We start from the raw sequence: 18447 nt of genomic DNA, 5'->3' as shown, positions 1-18447 counted from the left end.
TTGTTTCTCTTTTTTTCTCGCGTTCTTTTTACCTTTGGCCAAAAACGCCCGAACGAAGGGCCGGATCCAAAGAAATTGCTCAAAAACTGCTCTGTATGTACTTGGTTATTTATTTCTATTTACTTTATTCGACAACGACGCGCGCACCAACCCGCTCGGTTCAAGTTTCTTTTTTTTTTAAACCAAACAACAAATTTGTACACCAGTGCTGCCACTTTAGCTTCTTTCAGGCTAGATTTACTTATTTTATTTAGTCTTAGCTAAATTCCTAGCATAGTTATTTTCGGTTTTAGCCATTTTGAATCTTAAATCCTGGCGGCCTATACATATTAAAAACATATTATCACCTAAATACAGAAATTGGTTGAACCATAAATTACATATTAAAGTTTTTTTCTAAAAATGTTCAGCTTTTTTCTGGTGAAAAGCTACAGCACTGCTCTTGTTCAAATTTCCACTCTAGACTCATTTTTGCGTTTTAATTATGAGCCCAAAAATAACCAGAAATATACCATAATATACCTTCTGGTAACTACACATTTTCTACATATCGACTACATATTGTTTAAAAACGGAAAAACGTAAACATTATATGAAACGGAAAATGAAATATTGCGTCATTTGACCATTTGTTGCTTGTCAACAGCAGCATTAAATATTTACACAAATATGTATTTATTCATATTCTTAATTTTTGTAGGGTCACACTTAACTATCGAAATGTGATTTAGTATTTACGTTTTCCAGCACTATCAGCCGGTGGATCAAAATCAACAAATATAATTTATTAAAAATTGGATAATTGGTTTTATATCAATTAAAAGCCTGAACAAATCTTCCATAAAGAAAGCAATACACAGCTGAACCCCGCCACAATGCCTTCCTACGAGCTAGCCCTGGTGTTGCGTCAATTGCCTCGCGTAAGTCACATTTGAGATTTCCACAGTGTTACATAAAAGTAAATATTGCATTAATAACCAATTTAAATGACAGCCCGAATTGATATCCGTGATACGCCGTACCGCCGAAGCCATATTGGACAAGGGAGGCATCATCCGGAAGCTGGAGAATCTGGGCACACGGGCGCTGCCACACAAAGTCAGCGAGCACGGGGTGGTGCATCGCGTGGGCACTCACTTCACCATCGCCTTCGACACGGCGCCCACAAAGATCGCGGACCTCAAGGAGGAGTTTGGCCGCGACATTGACATTGTGCGGCGGTACGTCTTCAAGGTGGAGGAGCCGGAGGAGCACAAGTGCACGCTGCACGAGGAAATGCTGCCGCCCGCCTACCGCAAGGACGTCCAGGAGCTGATAGCGACGGCCCAGAGGAAGCAGAAACCCAAATACAACTACAACTCGGGCCTGGACTACTATCCGTTCCAGAAGTAGATCGCATAGGGCCTCCAAGTCGAATAAAATCTGTTAATTATGTATTTAAATTGTGAAATGATTCGTAGATTGTGGCATGTGGCATGTGCCGTTCCCTCCACTGCGGGGACTTCGACGTTCTTACGACATCTTGCCTGCTTATGCTTATCGGGGCATTTTGCACTACGAGTATTTGTCTTTATTTAGTTTATGGCACGCAATCAACGCCACACTTATCAGCAATTGATAAATAAAACCCAATAAACATTGACGATTGGAAGAAACCACGGACAAAGGGGCAGCAGTGCCCCAAGAACCTTCGAATTGTCCGGAACAGACGAACTGAAATGCCGCCCCAAATACGTGCCCTCACGCCCGAGCTGCAGCAGACGGCCAAAGAGCAGCTGCACGAGGTGCCCGAACGCCTCGAAGCGGATCTGGAGGCATTCAAGACATGGATCAATCAGCAGCCTCACCTCAATTCGCGCACAGACGACCAGTTCCTGGTGGCCTTCCTGCGCGGCTGCAAGTACAGCCTGGAGCGGGCCAAGTACAAGCTGGACAAGTACTACACACTGCGCACCAAGTATGCGGAGATCTTCAACGTGACTACCACCAGGAGTCCTAAGTTTCGTGAGATTCATCAAACGGGGTAAGCGACAGCCAGAGAAAACTCTCACCAAGCTAATTCCATTCATATCTGACCCTCACAAACAGGGCGCTAGTCTACCTGCCGACCCCCCTTAACGGCAACGGGCCCCGCATTGCCATCTGGCGTATGGGGCTCTGTCCCGTGGAGAAGTACCACATTCTGGAGTGTATGCAGGTGGCGCAGGCCATGCAGGAGATCGCAATCATGGAGGATGACTACGCCAATATCAATGGCATTGTGTTCATCATGGACATGAAGGGAGCCACAGCGGCGCACATGTTCCAGATGACGCCATCGATGGCCAAGAAGTTTACCGTCTTCTCTGAGGAGGCGCTGCCGCTGCGGGTCAAGGGTCAGCACTTTATCAACACCATCACAGGCTTCGAGCAGGTCTTCAACTTCATGAAGCCAATGATGTCCAAGAAGATGCAGGGCCGCCTATTTGTCCATGGCAGCAAAATGGGACTGCTCACGGATCAGGTTCCACTCCAATATCTGTCCGAAAACTACGGCGGACAGAACGGCGCCATCGATGATCTTGTCGCGGAATGGGAGAAGAAGTTTGACGACTACGAAGAGTTCTTCCAGGCCAACGCCACCTACGGCACGGACGAGAGCCTGCGGCCCGGCAATCCCATCGACTTTGAAGGTCTCTTCGGCATCGAGGGATCCTTCCGGAAGCTGAATGTGGACTAAAGTATTCGGGGGGATTGTCTCTGTTACTCTACGAATTTGTATTATGTAATATGCTCAATATGAACTTGTTGCTATCATCTAAAGACGCAGATCCTTCGCTGCCACTTGGTGGGCGTCGATTCGAACATCTTCCGCCTGTCCAGGGTCTGCTCCAGATAGTTGTCTATCTGCTGCTCCACATCCGAGCGCCACTTGAGCTGCAGGAACAGGGGAAACACTTCGCCAGCTTTCTTGAGTCTCCGCTCCGCCGTTTGGTAGCACTTCCAGGGCTGTGGCTCCACCACGAGCAGCTCTGCCAAATGCGACAGCTTGCGCAGGAATAGTTTGAGGCCTGCGTCATGGTGATTCAGGTGTATCCACATAGTGATGGAGTAGCAACAGATGGCATCGAACTTCTGCCGTCGTTGCTGGCCGTCCAAGTAGCTCAGCACCGTCTCAAAGTCCTGTCCGTCAAGCACATCCACGCACTCGTAGGTTATCTTCTCCGGGCACGTGTTCTCCTGCTTGGCCCGCTCTATCAGCCGCTCATCAATGTCCACGCCCAGAATCTGCACATGACGCTGCAAGCACGCCTCCAGGTAGCCGTGCAGCAGTTGGGTGAAGACGCCGCAGTTGCAACCGACATCCAGCACGAGATAGGGACGCACCTCATCATCCTCTAGGGAAGCTGGCAGCCAGATATCCTTGTCCGGCAGCAGTTTCACCCTCTCGGAGGCCGAATTAAATTGATAGTAATTCATGAAATTGCCATATTGCACGGCCCCAGGATCGTTGTTGCGAATTTCCATGTTTTGGATTGCTTTGTTTCACGTAACAGCTGTTTTGTTGGTCTCAATAGAGATGGTCAACTCATCCAAAGAATATGTACGGTATTCGGTATATCGGTATATAGTATATATGATCAATTTCCAATCAATTTTTTTAAGGTATATTAAAGTTCTTTTCAAATTTCAAAAATTTTAAATTGTTTTCGACTATTTTACCAACTCCTGAGTTGGATGAGTTGACCAACTCTAGACTAAATATACTTTTATATACTCCCGAACAATTTCGGTATTTTTTGTGCGCTAAATGGAGTTTGGCGGTCATTTTGAAAAGTACTTTAATATATATAATGATTGTAACTTGATTATATACATATATTTTTATATACCATATACCTTAAATATACTTTGAACTTGATTTCGACGTCAAAATATCCAGAAAAGTAGATGTAATATAACCTTAAAGTTCCCCTGAGCGGGACTGCTCATATTTCGTTCACTGAGAGCGCGGTGCCAGGGCTGAAGGAAATAAAAATAATCGACTCGATGCAATTATCGGTATCTATAATCGATAGCTGTCCGCGCAAATTCAATTTAAAAGTGAAAATTTTCATACATCATGTTTTTGCATTTATTTACTGCATTCATTACTTATACGTTTCAATGCCCTTCCATGTCAAACTGCTTAAATGGCTCTAACAATTTTCGTACACATACAAATCGATAACATCTTTCGTGGTAAAATTAAATAACACAAATATAAATAAGCAACATAATATACACAATGTTTGGTTTGTTTTTTTTTTTGGTTTTTTCGTTGGCATGTTTGCGGATATTAATTAGCAACAAACATTCCATGTTTGCCCAGGGGCGCATCGCTGGCCGGGGCGGGGAAATTGAATTTAACCCACTAAGGGAACTAGGCAAAATCGCAACAGTCTGTTGTGCCCCCGGCCAGAGGTGTGCCCCTGAGCACGGCCCAAACTTAACATTGTACTTGTACCCTAACCATGACCGACACTTGCCTCTAGCTTACGTTACGTTTCTTATTTTCCCCCCCTACGATTTTAGTTCACTATACTATTTAATTATTTATTTATTATTTGCAACGAACTATTGGAAATGTGTTTGCTTTTTTTGTTTGGGGAATTTTACTGAATTAAATTTTGCCATTCATTCTAGGATTCATTTTATTTTGTGGGCTTTGGTTTAAGGTTTTTTTATTTCTTTACTTGGGTTATTTGGGTTGGGTTTTCCGTTCGAAGCGTGCGAAGAGATTGTATTGAGAAAGGTTTGTTCTGAACTCTTTTCGGCAATGTTTGGCAAATTGTTTAATAATTTCTACTCGATTGTTTGTAAAATACTAAATGCTACTTAATATGGACTTTGAAAAAGGTTTCTTTACTTTACTTTACTTTAATTCAAATTTTTGTTTGTTTGTTTTCGTGTAGAACTTTTAAATATTCTAAACCCGAAAGATTTACATACATACATACGTAGTACGAGTAAGTAGTAGCGCTATGCTATGATTTTGTTGGTTAGCCGGAAACGGAAGTGCTGGCTAACCGTTTTCGTTTCCGTTTCCCTCAAATACGTGAATTGTCGTCACTCGTCTACGATCGGAATTAGAATCGTTTGCTAAACTAGGCGTGGTTTTCATCTACGTATATGTATGCATATAGTAGAGATATATATAAGTCAATCCAATTGAATATACTTAGGCATATATAGTACATATATGTATATACTTTGTTAAGCTCATAAATACACAATACATAATAATCAATCAATCAATCATAATTAGATACCGCTAAAAACTCTTAGATCTAGCCTTACGAACTAGGATATATGAATATGTCTTTCAACGTTTGTCTGAGTGTGTGTGGTGTCTATGGCTGTGTGGTGCTGCTGTAGTTGTGACTGAGAGTGTTGTGGCTGGTGGCTGTGACTGTTGTTGAGTGGAGTGTGTTGGCATTCATTTCATTATGTCACGTATTGCCAAACGGGCCTTCGTAAATATGCAACTATATGGCAAAATAGCAAGTAAGGAAAGAGTGTGTGTTTTCATTCTATTCTGTTCTGTTCTGTTTTATTTCAGACAGACAGAGAGACAGAGAGAAAGATAGAGAGAGATGGCTTCAAGATGCAATTACAACCAATTTTTACTTGCGGGAAATTTTAACGTTTGCTTTAACAGGATATCGGGGGTGGGGTTATTTGGGGATATATATTTGAACGGGGGCATTGGGATTTGAGGTAATGAAAATCTAAATCTAACTCTAGTCATCTGGGTCCAACCCGATTAGCTCAGCTTGCAAACGGCCCTTAGTCTTACAACAAATGGTTAAGCAAAATACTCTCAAAGCGATACGAAATTGCGGCGACATACTGGTCATGATTAGAATTTTCCAAAATGAATTCAATACGCCAATCCAAACGACTGCGAAATTAATAAGAGTACTTTGGATAACATCGCCCGTGACCACCTCATACAGCCTCACTGAGATCCATGGCAGCCAGGACATCCAGAATGCAAAGACTAATGCGAATGACATCATATGACTAGGGTTTGACAAATTTTCAGCCAGAGCAGTTGCATATTCTTTATCGTGTATTGGCTCGCCCGATCTTAATTTACGCATCATTACAAAGATATAGCCGTAGTTGTGTACGATCGATATGAGGCTGGGACCTAAAACTAATATCGCCAATGTGGCACTATATGCCGCCATGTTGCCCCAGTCCAGCATGCAGATGTGCGACAGATTATTCTCAATCGGCTTCGTGTAGCCGAGTATGGGCGGACAGCATAGCAGTCCAGCGGATATCCATGTGAACACCATCCAGCATTGGCAGCTACAGAAAACAAGTGGGTAAACAAAAACAAAAAAACACTACGTGTGATTATCGACAACTTTAAACGGTGCATATTCCAGTGATACGAGTAGAAACTGCAATAGAAAACTTTAAGAGAAAATAACCCAATTACGAGAGAAGAGAGAGAGAGAACGGAGAGAAACCTAAAAATTCTATAGAGGAAACAGGAAAAAGAGTGCTAAATACTTCAGCGGACTGCTGATCCGCTGCAAGGGTATAGAATGGAGCAATTGGTAATCACTTACCGCGTCTTTGTCTGCACTGTCTCATAGCGCAGGGGCTTGCGCACCGCCAGATAGCGATCCACCGAGATCCACATGAATGTGTAGACGGAGACCGCCCAGAGGGTCACCTCCAGGTAGCCCGTGAAGCGGCACAGTATATCCCCGTACATCCATTCGCCCGTAAGCGCGGGATATACGGAGAAGGGCACAACCAGGAGGCCGCATAGCAGATCGGCTATGGCCAGGGACAGCAGATAGTAGTTGATTACCTCTGTGGGACCTGCACGGGACCAATGGGAGATAAATAGATGATGCAAGTCGAGGAGACATTTACTCACCCTTGAAATTGGCATAGGTGGCAATGATGAGGAGATTGGAGAGCACTATCGCCACGCCCAGTATGGAGATGAGCACGGCTTTGGTGAGGGCCTCCACTTTGGAATTATCCTGCAGGTAGCTCATTTCCTGCATTTTTGCCAGCCACAGAGAGTGAAAGTTGCCCTGCTCTTGGTTGTTGCTGTTGTTGTTGTCGTGCTCTCTCCCCCTGCTGCTGTTGCCGTTGCTGCTGCTGCTCCTGCTGCTGCTGATTGTTATGCAAAGGCCAGTGGACGTGACCGTAGCTCACTTCCGGTCATGGCGGCCACCCATATGAAGTCTACTTGTGGGGGAAGGGGAGGCTTTTCTATATGTCTAAGGGTACGCGTATGTGTGTGTCTAAGTGTGTGTGTGTGTGTGTGTGTGTGTGTGTGTGTGTGTTTGGGTCTAAGTGTGAGTGGCGTCCTTTATTGTGCAACCGCCGACGCTTGCACACGCGAAGGTCGTCGCTGTCCTTGTATGCCACTGGGCGCCTTGGAGGTCCAAATTTGTATAAATTTAGGCGCTGGCACCGAGCCAAACACGGCGCCACACGGGCCAACGGGCCAACGGGCCAACGGGCGACGGGTGTATGTAGTTTGATTGTTCTTGTTCTTTGGGGGACTGCCTGCCTCCTGTAGTAGCCGTAACCGTGTGGCTCTGGCTCCTGGCTCTGGTTAAGGTTAAGGATAATGTTCGGCTCGTGTGTGTTTTTATGTGGGGCGTGTCTTACGGGGTGGGGATTTACGGGGATGGCAGAGGAGAGGAGAGGTGTCTCGAAGCTCGTTTTAAAATTGGATTAAAATGTCTCTCGTTTAAAACCTACTAATTGCGTACACAGTTATGTACTGTACTGTACTGTAATGTCTATGTGTGTATGTTTTTTTAACTTGTTCTATTCTGTTTTTCTTTAAGTTTTGTTTTCTTTTTGTATTCACAACTCTTTTTTGTATGGCTCTAACTTGAATCGAAAAGGTTTCAACGAACTTTAAGTTAATTTATGTTTTTGTTTTGTTTGTTGGTAATTAATTTGCTACTAACTTTAAATATCGATTCGATTTACTCGCAATTGGAAGAATAATGATTATTTAGTAGGTATATATATCTTTGTTAATTATTATTATTAATTATTTTATATAATTACGCGCATTGATGTCTGTCTGGCTGTTCGTTCTTTCTTTCTTTCGTTCGTTCTTTCGTATGTTCTTTCTTCTTTAAGTTGCAGTATTTCTTTTTTTGTTTTGGTTTGGTTGACTATAATTTAAGCACAGCACAAATGTTGCTTTTGGTGTTTTTGTAAGGCTTCTTTCTGATGGCTGATGTTGATGTGTGTTTGCTGATCCTGTGTGGCTACATTTACGAGTTAAAATATTTCGTAGTTTTTTTTTGCTTTTTCGCTTTTTGGTTTTTTTCTCTCCGTTCGCTGTTTTGGTTATTTCTTCTGATTATCCTTTTGCTTGTATAAATTCTGGCTGTGGTTTTTCGGGCATCATGCACGTCTCTCGTCCTCTTTTGTCAGTTTAAGCTAATTGTGCGCATCTGAAAGGACAAACGGGAAACAAATTTGAATGCTTGGCAGCTCTATAAATAGTCACCCGTACACCCGTACACCCTATGCCCATTCCTAGAGCTAATCAATAAATTATTACCACATACGAGAGTACGAGTGGCAGCCAATGTGGCAGGCGGCAAAAGCCTTTTAGCTGCACAAACGCTTTACATAAGCGTGCTTATCCTGCGCCTGCCACTTGCCTGCCACCCCCAACCCCCTTTGCTCTCTCTCTCTCTCTTTCTATCGTCCTGCTGCATTGACCCACTTTGGCTGGTGGCACACTTGACACAGTTTGAGAGGCATCGCTGTCACGGCGCCGCTGCTCAAACTGTGTCCGCCTCGGCTCCGCCACCACCACCTCTGACAATGACAGTGTCAAGTGCGGCAGCGGCATCGGCATCGACAAGAACTTCCTACATTTTGGGTGCACACTTGAAAAATAAAAAAATTATATATTCTGCATTTTTCCTTATATATTTTTAGTTACATAAATCCACTTTCAAATGTCTGCTAAAATCTGTCAAAAAAAATAGTAGACAACTTTACAGAAATATATAAAATAAGTTGATTTCTTTTAGGTGACCTTAACTCACAGATTTGTGTGTTAGTTATAGCCTTTCCTTATCCTAATCGATCAGCATCAGTAGCTACGCCCATGCTATCTAAGAATAGTTCTGCCCATCCCGATCTGCCCATCCCCCTACTCCACGTCCAGTGCCCATCAGCATCATTTACGACGTCATCGTGCCATTTTCTACGCAGACACAAACACAAACACCATTATCAAAGGCCATTAGAAATCAGCAGGAGGTGGGCTATGTGGGCAGAGGCGGCTACTGATGCTGATGGCTGCTGCTGATGCAAGGGGAGGCGGAGGTGTGGCATTGTGTGAGGTAACAAGTTTGTCATTTAAGTTGTCTCGTCTGTTCCCCTTACTCCCCCTCTCTCTCTCTCTCTCACTAACTCACTCACTATCACTCTCTCTTTCTTTCTCTTACTCGGAACTTGGTAATTTAATTAACGCTAACGGGGCAACGCTTTGGGTTCGACAGTCAGTCAGCCAACCAGCCAGCCAGCCAACCAGCCGCTGCGTTGGCCAGGTGATAAATATCAATGAATTGCATTAGCTTGGAAAACCAACCAACCCTACCCCCTGCCGTAGCAGAAGGACTGAATTACATAAGCGCCACCTGCAGTCAGGGGAGGGCAACGTCATTTGTGCAAATGACTTCCTGACCCATGAACCCAACTCCAATCAACTCGGCGACGACGTCCGTGCCAGCAATTACAGCGAAATAAGTGTTATTGCCGGGAACTTATCCGGAGCCGGAGCTGTCGCCGTAGTTGTCGATTTGTGTCCACATAATAAGGGTCCCTCGTGTCAAACTTGGACCCATCCGCGTGAGGAATGGGTTCAGCGAACCTTGCCTTGCCACACAGCGAACGAAAGAGGGAAGGAGGCGGAGAGAGAGAGGGTAAAAGGCGAACGCTTTTCTTTCATGCAAAAGGGATAATCAATAGGCACATGCATGTGATTAATTATGTAAATAATTTCATTGCAGAGCGAACGAGAAGGAGTGAGGAGTGTGTGAGGCGACTCTTTGTCGGCTAACAGCCTGATGAGGTTTTGATTGCCACTGGGGCACGGGCACGGGCACGCTGCTCATTATGAGAGTGTGGCATAATTAAAAATAAAATGTTGGCCTGCTTTTCCGGGCTTCAGCCCTTGCCAGCTCCACTCATTTGCCTTAAGGGTCTTTATATCCTCTCGAATTGCGAGAGAAAAAGAATGCCAAACATTTTGTTAAATGAAAGCAATTCATGCTGCAATTATATTCGCAATAAAATAAAAATAATATCTACCGGAGAAAACAAGTAGTGGTGCTGGCATATCGAATCCTTTCCTAATGTACTCCAAATCCCTGAAAATTAAAGTCCTGCTATGACACACTTTCATGGGGCTTCGTTCTGCACCGTTTTACCCGCCTTAGTCAGCAGATAATACAACTCTCTGCTGCCCTACTTTTCCGAAAAAGCACTGAGGGGGGGAGTGGGTTGTGTTTGTGTGTGTTGGCTTGTGCCCATTTTCCACTTTGTGGATTTTTTTTCAGCGAGTGCCCATAAAATATGTATTCCCCATGCGTGTTTATGCCGCCGCACAGCAGACACAAATGTGGCACATTCAATGGCACATCACATCCATCGACTATGACACAGCGTCCTATCGGACGAACCGACGGACGGGTGCCCATAAAATCATATTCAGATGGCAGCCAGGCAGGACAGGTGGTAGGGTGTTAAAAAAGTAGAAGCAGAAACACAGCTTTCAGTTCCTATAAATATACCTTTGGGGGTGGTGGGGAGTCACCTATACACCTGCAGATACATACATATATAAATATATAAATATGTGTATATGTATGTGTGAAACAAATTGCGAAACATCGCAACAAAGGCCAAGGCAAGTGGCAGGCTGAGGAAGGATACTCATTTGATGACGTTGGCTGCCAAATGGGGTTGGGGAATGCGGCAAGGCTGCTGCGGATGGGTGCCACGTCATCATCGTCACCATCCACGTGGCGGTGTCTTTATATAAGCATGACCTCACCTTGGCGTCAGCACAGAGACCTATGCCTGGCTCTGGCTCTGGTTCTGGCTGTGTGCCTCTTCTGCTCTACTGCTTTTTCTTCCGTTTAATTTATAGTGTTTACTTGTTTCGCTCAGTGCATCCTGCTCAATGCATAATTTATGCTTACGCATGTCAAATGTCGCATATGGCAGAATATTTTCGGCCTTGCTGGGGTGAGGTTGGTGGGTGGCGCTGCCAGGAGACCTGTCAGCAGCTCCTGTCACTCGGTGGCTTAAGAACTTTGCGCCAGTTGCAGCCAGCCTGTTGATTTTCCATTTCTACCCACCCCCAACCACCGAAAATGAAATGAAAAACTTTTTTTGGCCACAAACTTTTTGTCAGAGCAAAAGCCTGGAGGCAAAACTGCAATTAGATAGAGGAAGAATGCAACAGTTTTGCCAGGGAAAATCCCCTCCCAGCCCAAGGGCCACTACATAAGGAATGCAATAAAAAAAAAAAAGGAAAACCAATTTTCCTGGAAAATGTCCCCGTTAGATGTCTGTGTGGGTGGGCAGGGGGGAATGGCGCGTGATTGGCTCAACTGAAATTCACGTGCCACCCGCTGCTATGGCCATAAACGGAAAGAAGTCACTCTGATTCGGCTGGCTGGAATGTGAAATGCCGTACGTACAACATGTCGTATACGCAATGCTTTTATTTGGGCCAATTTTTGCCTTGTTAGTTGGAGGGGAATGACTATCCAAGGACAACCAGCGTCTTGGTGACGCGCGCGTGTTTACACAGTTTTATATTGTTTTATTCCCCCATTGGACATCCTCCTGTCCCTTGAAATCGCTTGGTATCCCCTTGGAAACGCTCGGTTCCCCCCCAGATTTCTGCTGAATTTCCCTTTGGACACAACTTTTTTTGGTAGCTGTGCGTGGCAAAAGCTAATGTTGCAGATTTTGGAGCATTTGGCAAGGTCATCCATGGTGTGCTCTGTTTATTCTTCTATTTCCAAAGCAGTGCAGACCACGTGACGTATGCGTAATAAATAAAACGTAACGGTGTTCCTTTGGCGCGCTAAGGACAATTGTGTGGGCTCCTGGCACAAGCTTGTACACACCCCCGCGACACACATAGACACTCCCCCACACACATACAGATACAATCAAATACTAAAAAATCGATCAATAAAATAAAAACAAACGAATAAACAAACAAACAAAAGCAACAAACGAACGAATTTCGTTTCAATGTCTGCGACTTGACATTCAGCCAAGGCGGCGGCCACACTGCCACACTGGCACACTGGGACTGTGGCAGCCACTGCCAAAGCCAGTCGGCCAATCAATACGGCAATGCATCAATTTGTCATTCACGGTTCACCCATACTGTTCCGTTTCGTTGGGTTCCTCTTGTTGTAAATGCTTGCAACTTGTTTATTTGTTAGTGTTATTTTCTGTCTGATTGATAAGCAAAGAGTGTGGTGGGGGGGTCGCTGCGAATGGATCAAGCCAATGCGTTGGCGGGCTAAGGATAGGGCACCTCCTGACGCTTCAGTTGCACACACACACACACACAGCGCTTCTTGCCTTGTTACTTGTATTTCATTTGCAATTGATTGGCTCAATGTGGCAGCTGACGCTGAACGAGAGCTGCCAACTCTGGCCGGGATTGTAGCAAGGGGGGTGGGGCAGGATGCCACAGTACAGTTTGACATTCAACCAATTTGTTCGTTGCAGCTGCAAAGTGCATAGCAGTTAGCAATCTACGCGAGTATCTGTGGGGGGATTGGTATCTGGCAGGGAAAGGAGTCTCTCCCTACGAAAGGAGCATTTCCGTTTTGGCTTAGCCCACTCCCACATTGGCGGCAATTAGTTAGCACTAGCCCATGGCCACGCCCACCCATAAATATATATAAATCAAGGCGGCCACAGCCCACAACTAATTAGGCAATGGGCAGGGCCAAGATAGGAAACAAAAATTGCGATTTGTGTGCGTGAAGTATAGAAAGGGAAAATGGAGAAGCTAAGGGGACAAGGCAGTGGATCAGGAGAGCGTGAGTGGGAGGGCATCAGAGTGGGTGTGTCCATTTTAGGCCGGCCAGCGACTTGTTTTGTTTTTCTTGGCCGTGGCGACAATTATTTTTTTTTCTGGCGGCTAAAATGTTTTTCTTTACGTTTGGATAAATTTTGTTTTTCTGATACCTATCAACCCCCCCCAAAAAAAAAGCCGGGGTAGAAATGTGGGGTATGCATGTGTTTATTGAGTGCTCTAAAATGTGATGTAATAGAGGGTGCCACCACGAATAATCTACGTATAATATTTCTAAGGCTGTTTGCCCCTTCGAAATGAATTCAGAATTCTCTTGTTATGCTCTTCCAATAAACCCATTTGCATGAGTCTAAATTGATTGGCCGCAAAGCTTTGGCGCTTCTCTTTTTAGGGTATCTCTGTTGCTCGATTGCCCCTCAATCTATATATTTAGATATATAAATTTGTTGTTGTTGCTATTCCCGAGATGTTTAATTTTAGCCGGCGCACATTTGTTTGTCTCATCTTTGTTTTAGCCTTGTTTTGTGTGTTTTGTTGTTAAACGAAAGCCGCCAACGAGACCATTTTCACTCTCACTTTCCAAAAATTTCTATCGTGCCACAACGCAACGCGGGGGCAAAATGCGCACACGTTGCGGCCATAAATCATTGTGGATGATATACTTACGATAATAATATCTCAAGAAATGTGGGAATATTTTAAGTGTAAAAAATTCCTACAGTAATTAATTATTTAAAATCAAATTAGGGATTATTCGAACACCATCGGAAGGGTCAATGCGTAGCCTGCGGTGTCCAAGGACGAATGCAAACCTCCCCCGTTCTTCTATATGAATACCAAAGTGTGGAGTGCGGCAGCTGCAGCCATGTGTTGTTTTTTTCTGTTTTTTTTTATCGAGCTAATTGAATACGTGAAGCGAAACACAACACAAAAGCAGCAGGAAAAAAGAGAGAGCAGCAAAGAACGAAAGGATATAAAACAATTACACGTCACAGCTCATAACTGTAACTGGCTGCAGCTGCCACAAACGGAGGGGCAGCCAGCCACAGAGGAAGCAGCCGAAGCGGGTGAAGAGCAGGGCAGAGCAGCGCGTCATTTCGCATGTAAATTAGACTCCGACAAGCGGCAGCCTTGAAGTATGCTATGAAATTTTGCACTGGACACAGAGTGGAAGGCGGGGTATGTGTAGCATGCCACAGTCTTGTTGCCCGGTTGCCCGCTCATGTGTGAAAAATGGCAACTGTGTCAGCGCCCACACATCAGCAGCAGCACCAGCAGCAGCAGCACCAGCAGCGTCAATTGCATTATTCAGAAAAGGGTGCAAGAACAAAAGCCACTCGGAACGGAACAGAACGGATGGATGGGCGAATGGGTAGGTTCCCAGTTGATCCGAGAGAGTGAAGAAGAACGAGCCAAAGCAGACCCTTGAATTATGCAAAAGGCTTGAAGACCTTGAAGACTTTGCGGTGCACGTAATTAAATATGGTACGGAATGGGAAAAACCACCAACTGAATTCGAATACTCTCCCACCGCACAGAAAATGTAACGTGTGAAATTTCTCATTGTGTGATCGATAAAATGGTCTCTTGGCGGGAGGGAAGGTAGGGAAGGTCTTGGCTTGGGTTGGGTTGGTGCTTGTCGTCGCGTCCTTGAAGGCAAATTTACGACAGAATAAACAACTTGGCGGCAGCGGCCTGGCTCGGCCCAGGTCCGTGTCCGTGTCCTGGTCCTTCAGCGATAAGGATAAGGACACAACGCTCCTTTGGCGCGCAATTTTATGACAGAGCCAAAAGACAAATTGCCCATAAAATGTCAAAGTCAATAAAAGCAACAAAAAGAAAAAAAAAAGAACAGCAGCAAAGCAAAAGTGTGACGTGTGGTCCAGTGATACTCGTATCCTTGCAAAATCATAGTTAGAGCACCCATCTGTAGGGCATGGTATATGCGCCAACATATCCTGTAAATCCTGTCGGAGCCCACTGAATAAATTGAAATTTTCAGCAAACGAAATTTGCTTGGGAAATGATGCGCTCAGCCCCCGAGCTTTTCAGTATTTGCGCAAAGTCTTTGACTTTGGGGCCTAATCCTCCCCTGCCTTGCCCTACCCTGCCCTGCATTACCCTACCCCGGAATCATTCTTTGCATTGAGCTTTTCCAGCAGAATTCGCATTTTTCCTCTTTTCGCTTTTGGCTCTGCCTATTTTCGGTATATCTGAGCCAGCAGGGGGTAGTGAAAGAGGAACGCGGGACCCTTTACTCTCTTTTCGGGGTTGCTTGTGTTTTGCTTGGCTCTTTCTTGGATGCTTCCTTTTTTTGTATCTTCTTTTTGTTGCTGCTTCTTTCTGCTTTCTGCTTTTTTCTTGCTCTCTTTTGTGTTGAGGTAGGGTACGGCTGGAGTTGGAGTCAAAGCTTGTTTTTAGGAGGATGCTATCCCAAAAAATACAGTTCTTCATTTAAGGGAAAAATCCTTAACCACAGTACGCAATTTTCTGCATTTTGCAAAGCTTAAACCCCTAGGAGAACTTAGACCTTAAGTTTCCCAAATGTATAGATTTCTGACGTATGCTCACCTTTGACTTCTTGGACATATTTTTTATGGTTTAGCCCCAAAAATGTCTGTGATTTTTCCATTCAACTTTTTTTCAGTTTCCATTTGTTTAAATTATTTACTAATTTTTTGTTTTTTATTTGTTTGTTTTTTTTTTTTTGGTTTCTTGTATGTATGTATAATAACTATGATTATTTATAACATTTTTTTTGTCTGAACACTTTGTCTTTATCACTGTGGTTTACCCGTCTTTCTTTTGGCTGCAACAGGCAAGAACTATAAAATATCTAGATAAATGTGAATCCGGTTGGTGCTCAGGTGTTAGGTATCTAATCGTATTATCTATAAGAAGTTTTGCCGACAACTAAGCTGGCTTTGGATATGAGCCCATCCGATCGATCAATCAAATAAAATATATTTTAATTCATGCTAAATGAATGATAAATTATACTGTCTAAAAGGTATTTATCGTAGATATACGGCAACAATTTAAGCCCTAAAATGTTACTCCAAACATTAAATATTTCCTCTAGTTTTCACTTTCACTTTCCCTTGGGTTTTCCCGCACACTTTTCCATACACGTGCTCTCACTGAACTGACAATTTTCCAATGTTGTCATTAGCCTGGCTGCAAAATATTCGGGGGACCAGGACCACATGCAACTTTTTTTTTGCTTTACTTGTTGGCTTTTCTTTTGGCCTGGCTTTCGGCTGCTACCACTGCTGCTGGCTGCTTCAGCTTTAGCCTTCAACACACATACACTTCCACGGGCATAAGCACACCCACACTGGTACACATACACACACAGACACGAATAGCAGCACTCTCACAGTCACAGACATGTGCGCAGGTGTGTGCCTTGATTTTTCAATTAGTCTCTGGCTCGACCCATCATTTTCCACAGTTTAATTGAATTCCTTTTTACACGCTTTTTGCATAGACAATTTATGGGGAGTTTTCTGCAGTGTTTCTTATTTGGAAATTTTCTCTCTGGCACTTTTAATTGACCAAAAAAAAGGGAAACAACTTTTCCTGTTTTTAGCCAGAAACAGAAACAGAAAATTTTGTTTGCTGGCCGCTTGTGAGTCGCTCTGGGATAGTGTGTCTCTGTGTGTGTGTGTGTGTTTGTGTGTGGGTGATTATGGGTGTATGTGTATGCGCTGTGTGTGTTACTGAGCCTGTGTCTGTGTGACCGTTTCCAACAACAACAACTACTGAACGCGCCCGCGCTGCTGCTAGTGCTGCTGCTGCTGCTGCCGTTGCCGTTCCGTTCGATGCGTGCGAAGATGCGACGCGCTCACTGTCTGACTGGCGACTGGGGGCAGCCTGTGAGCACCAATACTGCTCCACGCCCAGAGAGGCACCAGCACCAGAGAGCTTGCCCAAGAGAGAGCGCGAGAGAGAGAGAGCGTCCGCAGCGTCGTCTAGCTGGAAGGCCGACTGCAACAACACGCAACAGGAAAGAAAAGAGCGGAGCAGAGCGCAAGCTTTCGCCTACTTTCAGCCAGCCCCGAAGCGAAGCTCTTGCTGAAAAGCTGCCGCCGACCGAAACGACGCGAAGCGATGCGACGCACATGGCATGGCATTTGTTTATATTTGTGGCAGGTAAAAATAGTACTGCATATTTTTAGGCAGCAGGCCTGAGTGCCCAGTGCGCATGCACGAACCACATACTGCTGTTTAATTCGATGCTAGTTTAATTCTTTCCACGGTACTGTATATTTTTGATTGAGTGTGCCAAAAGTTTGCTGATTTCACTTTGAATTTGTAAGCCACAAAATGTAGCTAAACCTCTAACTGGATCTTGACGGCGCTATGTGCATATGCATGGAGAGTTCGTCCACCTGCTGTTCCCGTTCGGACACCGAGGGCCTTAGGGACTGAAGCTGATCCATTTGCTCAATGAACGGACGTATGCCCTCCGGATTCTTCATGTACTTGGCCACGCTCAATATGATATGGCGATATATCTGATGATCCCTATAGGCGGCATTCGGGCGACGCTTTTGTGGGGGTCTAACAGGATACAGGTTTAGAATTTTGATTGGCTACATATTATGAGATTTAAGGGAGGATACCTCTCTTGGGCCCGCTGTATACCACGTAGACGTCGCGTCGACTCCATCTGGCGGCGGCGTTCGCAGTAAGCGAAATAACCGCAAACGAAGATGACCAGTGCGGACACCACGTAGATGAGCCAACTCCAGCCGAGGACGCTGCCAAAAGGAATGCCCATATAACATTAAGGAAACCCCTCCAAAATAAAATAATTACTTACGCCACAAATGTTTCATTCAAATGCTTCCACATGGGCGAAGTCTGTTCGCGCAGCTCCTTCTGCTCAACGGCACTCGGCCAGAACGAGAATGGAAACATAATCGGATCGGGTCGGGTTGTCTGACTTTTGGCTATCTTTCTCAATACGGAATCAATTTTGCCTCACAACAAATGTGTGCGTCGTCGTCTGTCTGTGTGTGTCCAGTGCTAAATTTTCATAATTCTGAATGTTTTCGTATGCTACGTTTGAGTGTTGACTGGAAGGCCTACTGTGTGTTTGTTTTTCGAGGAATGTTAGGCACGAGCAATGTGCCTCATCACATCTCAGGTGTTGCTGGTGGCTGGTTGGTTGGCTGCTGCCTTATCCTTAACAACCTGGAAGTTGCGCTTTACCCCGATCCGCTTAATACGGCGCCAAGGTTAGCGATCTACGATCTGTGATCAGCGATCGATTGCTTGGCACATCATCTGGATATTTCTAGTTGCAATTTTCGCCTTTGTCT

The 18447-nt window shown here is 44.7% G+C and overlaps 6 protein-coding genes across 18 annotated transcripts in view; 2 read left to right on the top strand and 4 right to left on the bottom strand.

Annotated features, from left to right (window-relative positions):
• The window catches only part of LOC111074754 (formin-binding protein 1-like), a 34437-nt gene extending 34244 nt beyond the window's left edge, over positions 1-193 (bottom strand). For 4 of the 12 annotated variants that reach the window (XM_022367672.2, XM_022367675.2, XM_022367679.2 and 1 more), the window contains exon 1: positions 124-177. In XM_022367672.2, the coding sequence (XP_022223364.2) occupies position 124 (1 nt within the window). In that variant the 5' untranslated portion in view covers positions 125-177. Of the gene's footprint in view, positions 1-32 lie in introns of all 12 variants that reach the window. The other 8 variants (XM_022367677.2, XM_022367678.2, XM_022367683.2 and 5 more) reach the window with 3 other exon arrangements.
• A 540-nt stretch (positions 194-733) lies between these two features.
• LOC111074780 (probable 28S ribosomal protein S6, mitochondrial) lies at positions 734-1436 on the top strand. Its single transcript, XM_022367716.2, has 2 exons — positions 734-920; positions 994-1436. Exons 1-2 carry the CDS (start codon positions 876-878, stop codon positions 1390-1392), a joined length of 444 nt encoding a protein of 147 aa, XP_022223408.1. The 5' UTR covers positions 734-875; the 3' UTR covers positions 1393-1436.
• A 218-nt stretch (positions 1437-1654) lies between these two features.
• On the top strand, positions 1655-2802 carry LOC111074778 (alpha-tocopherol transfer protein-like). The gene is made up of 2 exons (XM_022367713.2): positions 1655-2023; positions 2089-2802. The coding sequence occupies exons 1-2, from the start codon at positions 1719-1721 to the stop codon at positions 2717-2719; spliced, it is 936 nt and encodes a 311-aa protein (XP_022223405.2). The 5' UTR covers positions 1655-1718; the 3' UTR covers positions 2720-2802.
• On the bottom strand, positions 2720-3649 carry LOC111074779 (probable RNA methyltransferase CG11342). Its single transcript, XM_022367715.2, has one exon. It carries the CDS (start codon positions 3505-3507, stop codon positions 2794-2796), a length of 714 nt encoding a protein of 237 aa, XP_022223407.2. The 5' UTR covers positions 3508-3649; the 3' UTR covers positions 2720-2793.
• Positions 3650-4522: 873 nt separating this feature from the next.
• On the bottom strand, positions 4523-8089 carry LOC111074759 (beta-2 adrenergic receptor). Of its 2 annotated transcripts, none has more exons than XM_022367690.2 (3): positions 6923-8089; positions 6606-6864; positions 4523-6339 (listed from the first exon to the last, which is right to left on the bottom strand). In XM_022367690.2, exons 1-3 carry the CDS (start codon positions 7053-7055, stop codon positions 5763-5765), a joined length of 969 nt encoding a protein of 322 aa, XP_022223382.1. In that variant the 5' UTR covers positions 7056-8089; the 3' UTR covers positions 4523-5762. The 2 variants fall into 2 exon arrangements, with proteins under 2 accessions (XP_022223382.1, XP_022223383.1); XM_022367691.2 differs by lacking the exon at positions 4523-6339 and adding an exon at positions 6349-6447 and having other exon boundaries at positions 6923-8087.
• Positions 8090-17291: 9202 nt separating this feature from the next.
• On the bottom strand, positions 17292-18193 carry LOC111074760. The gene is made up of 3 exons (XM_022367692.2): positions 17946-18193; positions 17746-17883; positions 17292-17683 (listed from the first exon to the last, which is right to left on the bottom strand). The coding sequence occupies exons 1-3, from the start codon at positions 18041-18043 to the stop codon at positions 17461-17463; spliced, it is 459 nt and encodes a 152-aa protein (XP_022223384.1). The 5' UTR covers positions 18044-18193; the 3' UTR covers positions 17292-17460.
• Positions 18194-18447: the final 254 nt, after the last annotated feature.

The sequence above is a fragment of the Drosophila obscura genome, unplaced genomic scaffold, assembly GCF_018151105.1.
Source record: "Drosophila obscura isolate BZ-5 IFL unplaced genomic scaffold, ASM1815110v1 contig_208, whole genome shotgun sequence".
Taxonomy (NCBI): Eukaryota; Metazoa; Arthropoda; class Insecta; order Diptera; family Drosophilidae; genus Drosophila; species Drosophila obscura.
The sequence above is the reverse complement of the archived record's forward strand: the minus strand, read 5'-3'. Positions and strand labels throughout refer to the sequence as shown.

What these genes read in the sequence shown, in the direction of transcription:
- LOC111074759 (XM_022367690.2), bottom strand. Translation starts at nt 7,055, where the DNA reads ATGCAGGAAATGAGCTACCTGCAGGATAATTCCAAAGTGGAGGCCCTC. An exon ending in CACCTATGCCAATTTCAAGG is followed by an intron (nt 6,865 to 6,922) that starts GTGAGTAAATGT and finishes GGTCCCGTGCAG; the next exon opens with GTCCCACAGAGGTAATCAAC. An exon ending in ACAGTGCAGACAAAGACGCG is followed by an intron (nt 6,340 to 6,605) that starts GTAAGTGATTAC and finishes TGTTTTCTGTAG; the next exon opens with CTGCCAATGCTGGATGGTGT.
- LOC111074760 (XM_022367692.2), bottom strand. Translation starts at nt 18,043, where the DNA reads ATGTTTCCATTCTCGTTCTGGCCGAGTGCCGTTGAGCAGAAGGAGCTG. An exon ending in TTGAATGAAACATTTGTGGC is followed by an intron (nt 17,884 to 17,945) that starts GTAAGTAATTAT and finishes TCCTTTTGGCAG; the next exon opens with CGTCCTCGGCTGGAGTTGGC. An exon ending in ATACAGCGGGCCCAAGAGAG is followed by an intron (nt 17,684 to 17,745) that starts GTATCCTCCCTT and finishes GTATCCTGTTAG; the next exon opens with ACCCCCACAAAAGCGTCGCC.
- LOC111074779 (XM_022367715.2), bottom strand. Translation starts at nt 3,507, where the DNA reads ATGGAAATTCGCAACAACGATCCTGGGGCCGTGCAATATGGCAATTTC.
- LOC111074780 (XM_022367716.2), top strand. Translation starts at nt 876, where the DNA reads ATGCCTTCCTACGAGCTAGCCCTGGTGTTGCGTCAATTGCCTCGC. An exon ending in TGTTGCGTCAATTGCCTCGC is followed by an intron (nt 921 to 993) that starts GTAAGTCACATT and finishes TTTAAATGACAG; the next exon opens with CCCGAATTGATATCCGTGAT.
- LOC111074778 (XM_022367713.2), top strand. Translation starts at nt 1,719, where the DNA reads ATGCCGCCCCAAATACGTGCCCTCACGCCCGAGCTGCAGCAGACGGCC. An exon ending in CGTGAGATTCATCAAACGGG is followed by an intron (nt 2,024 to 2,088) that starts GTAAGCGACAGC and finishes CCTCACAAACAG; the next exon opens with GGCGCTAGTCTACCTGCCGA.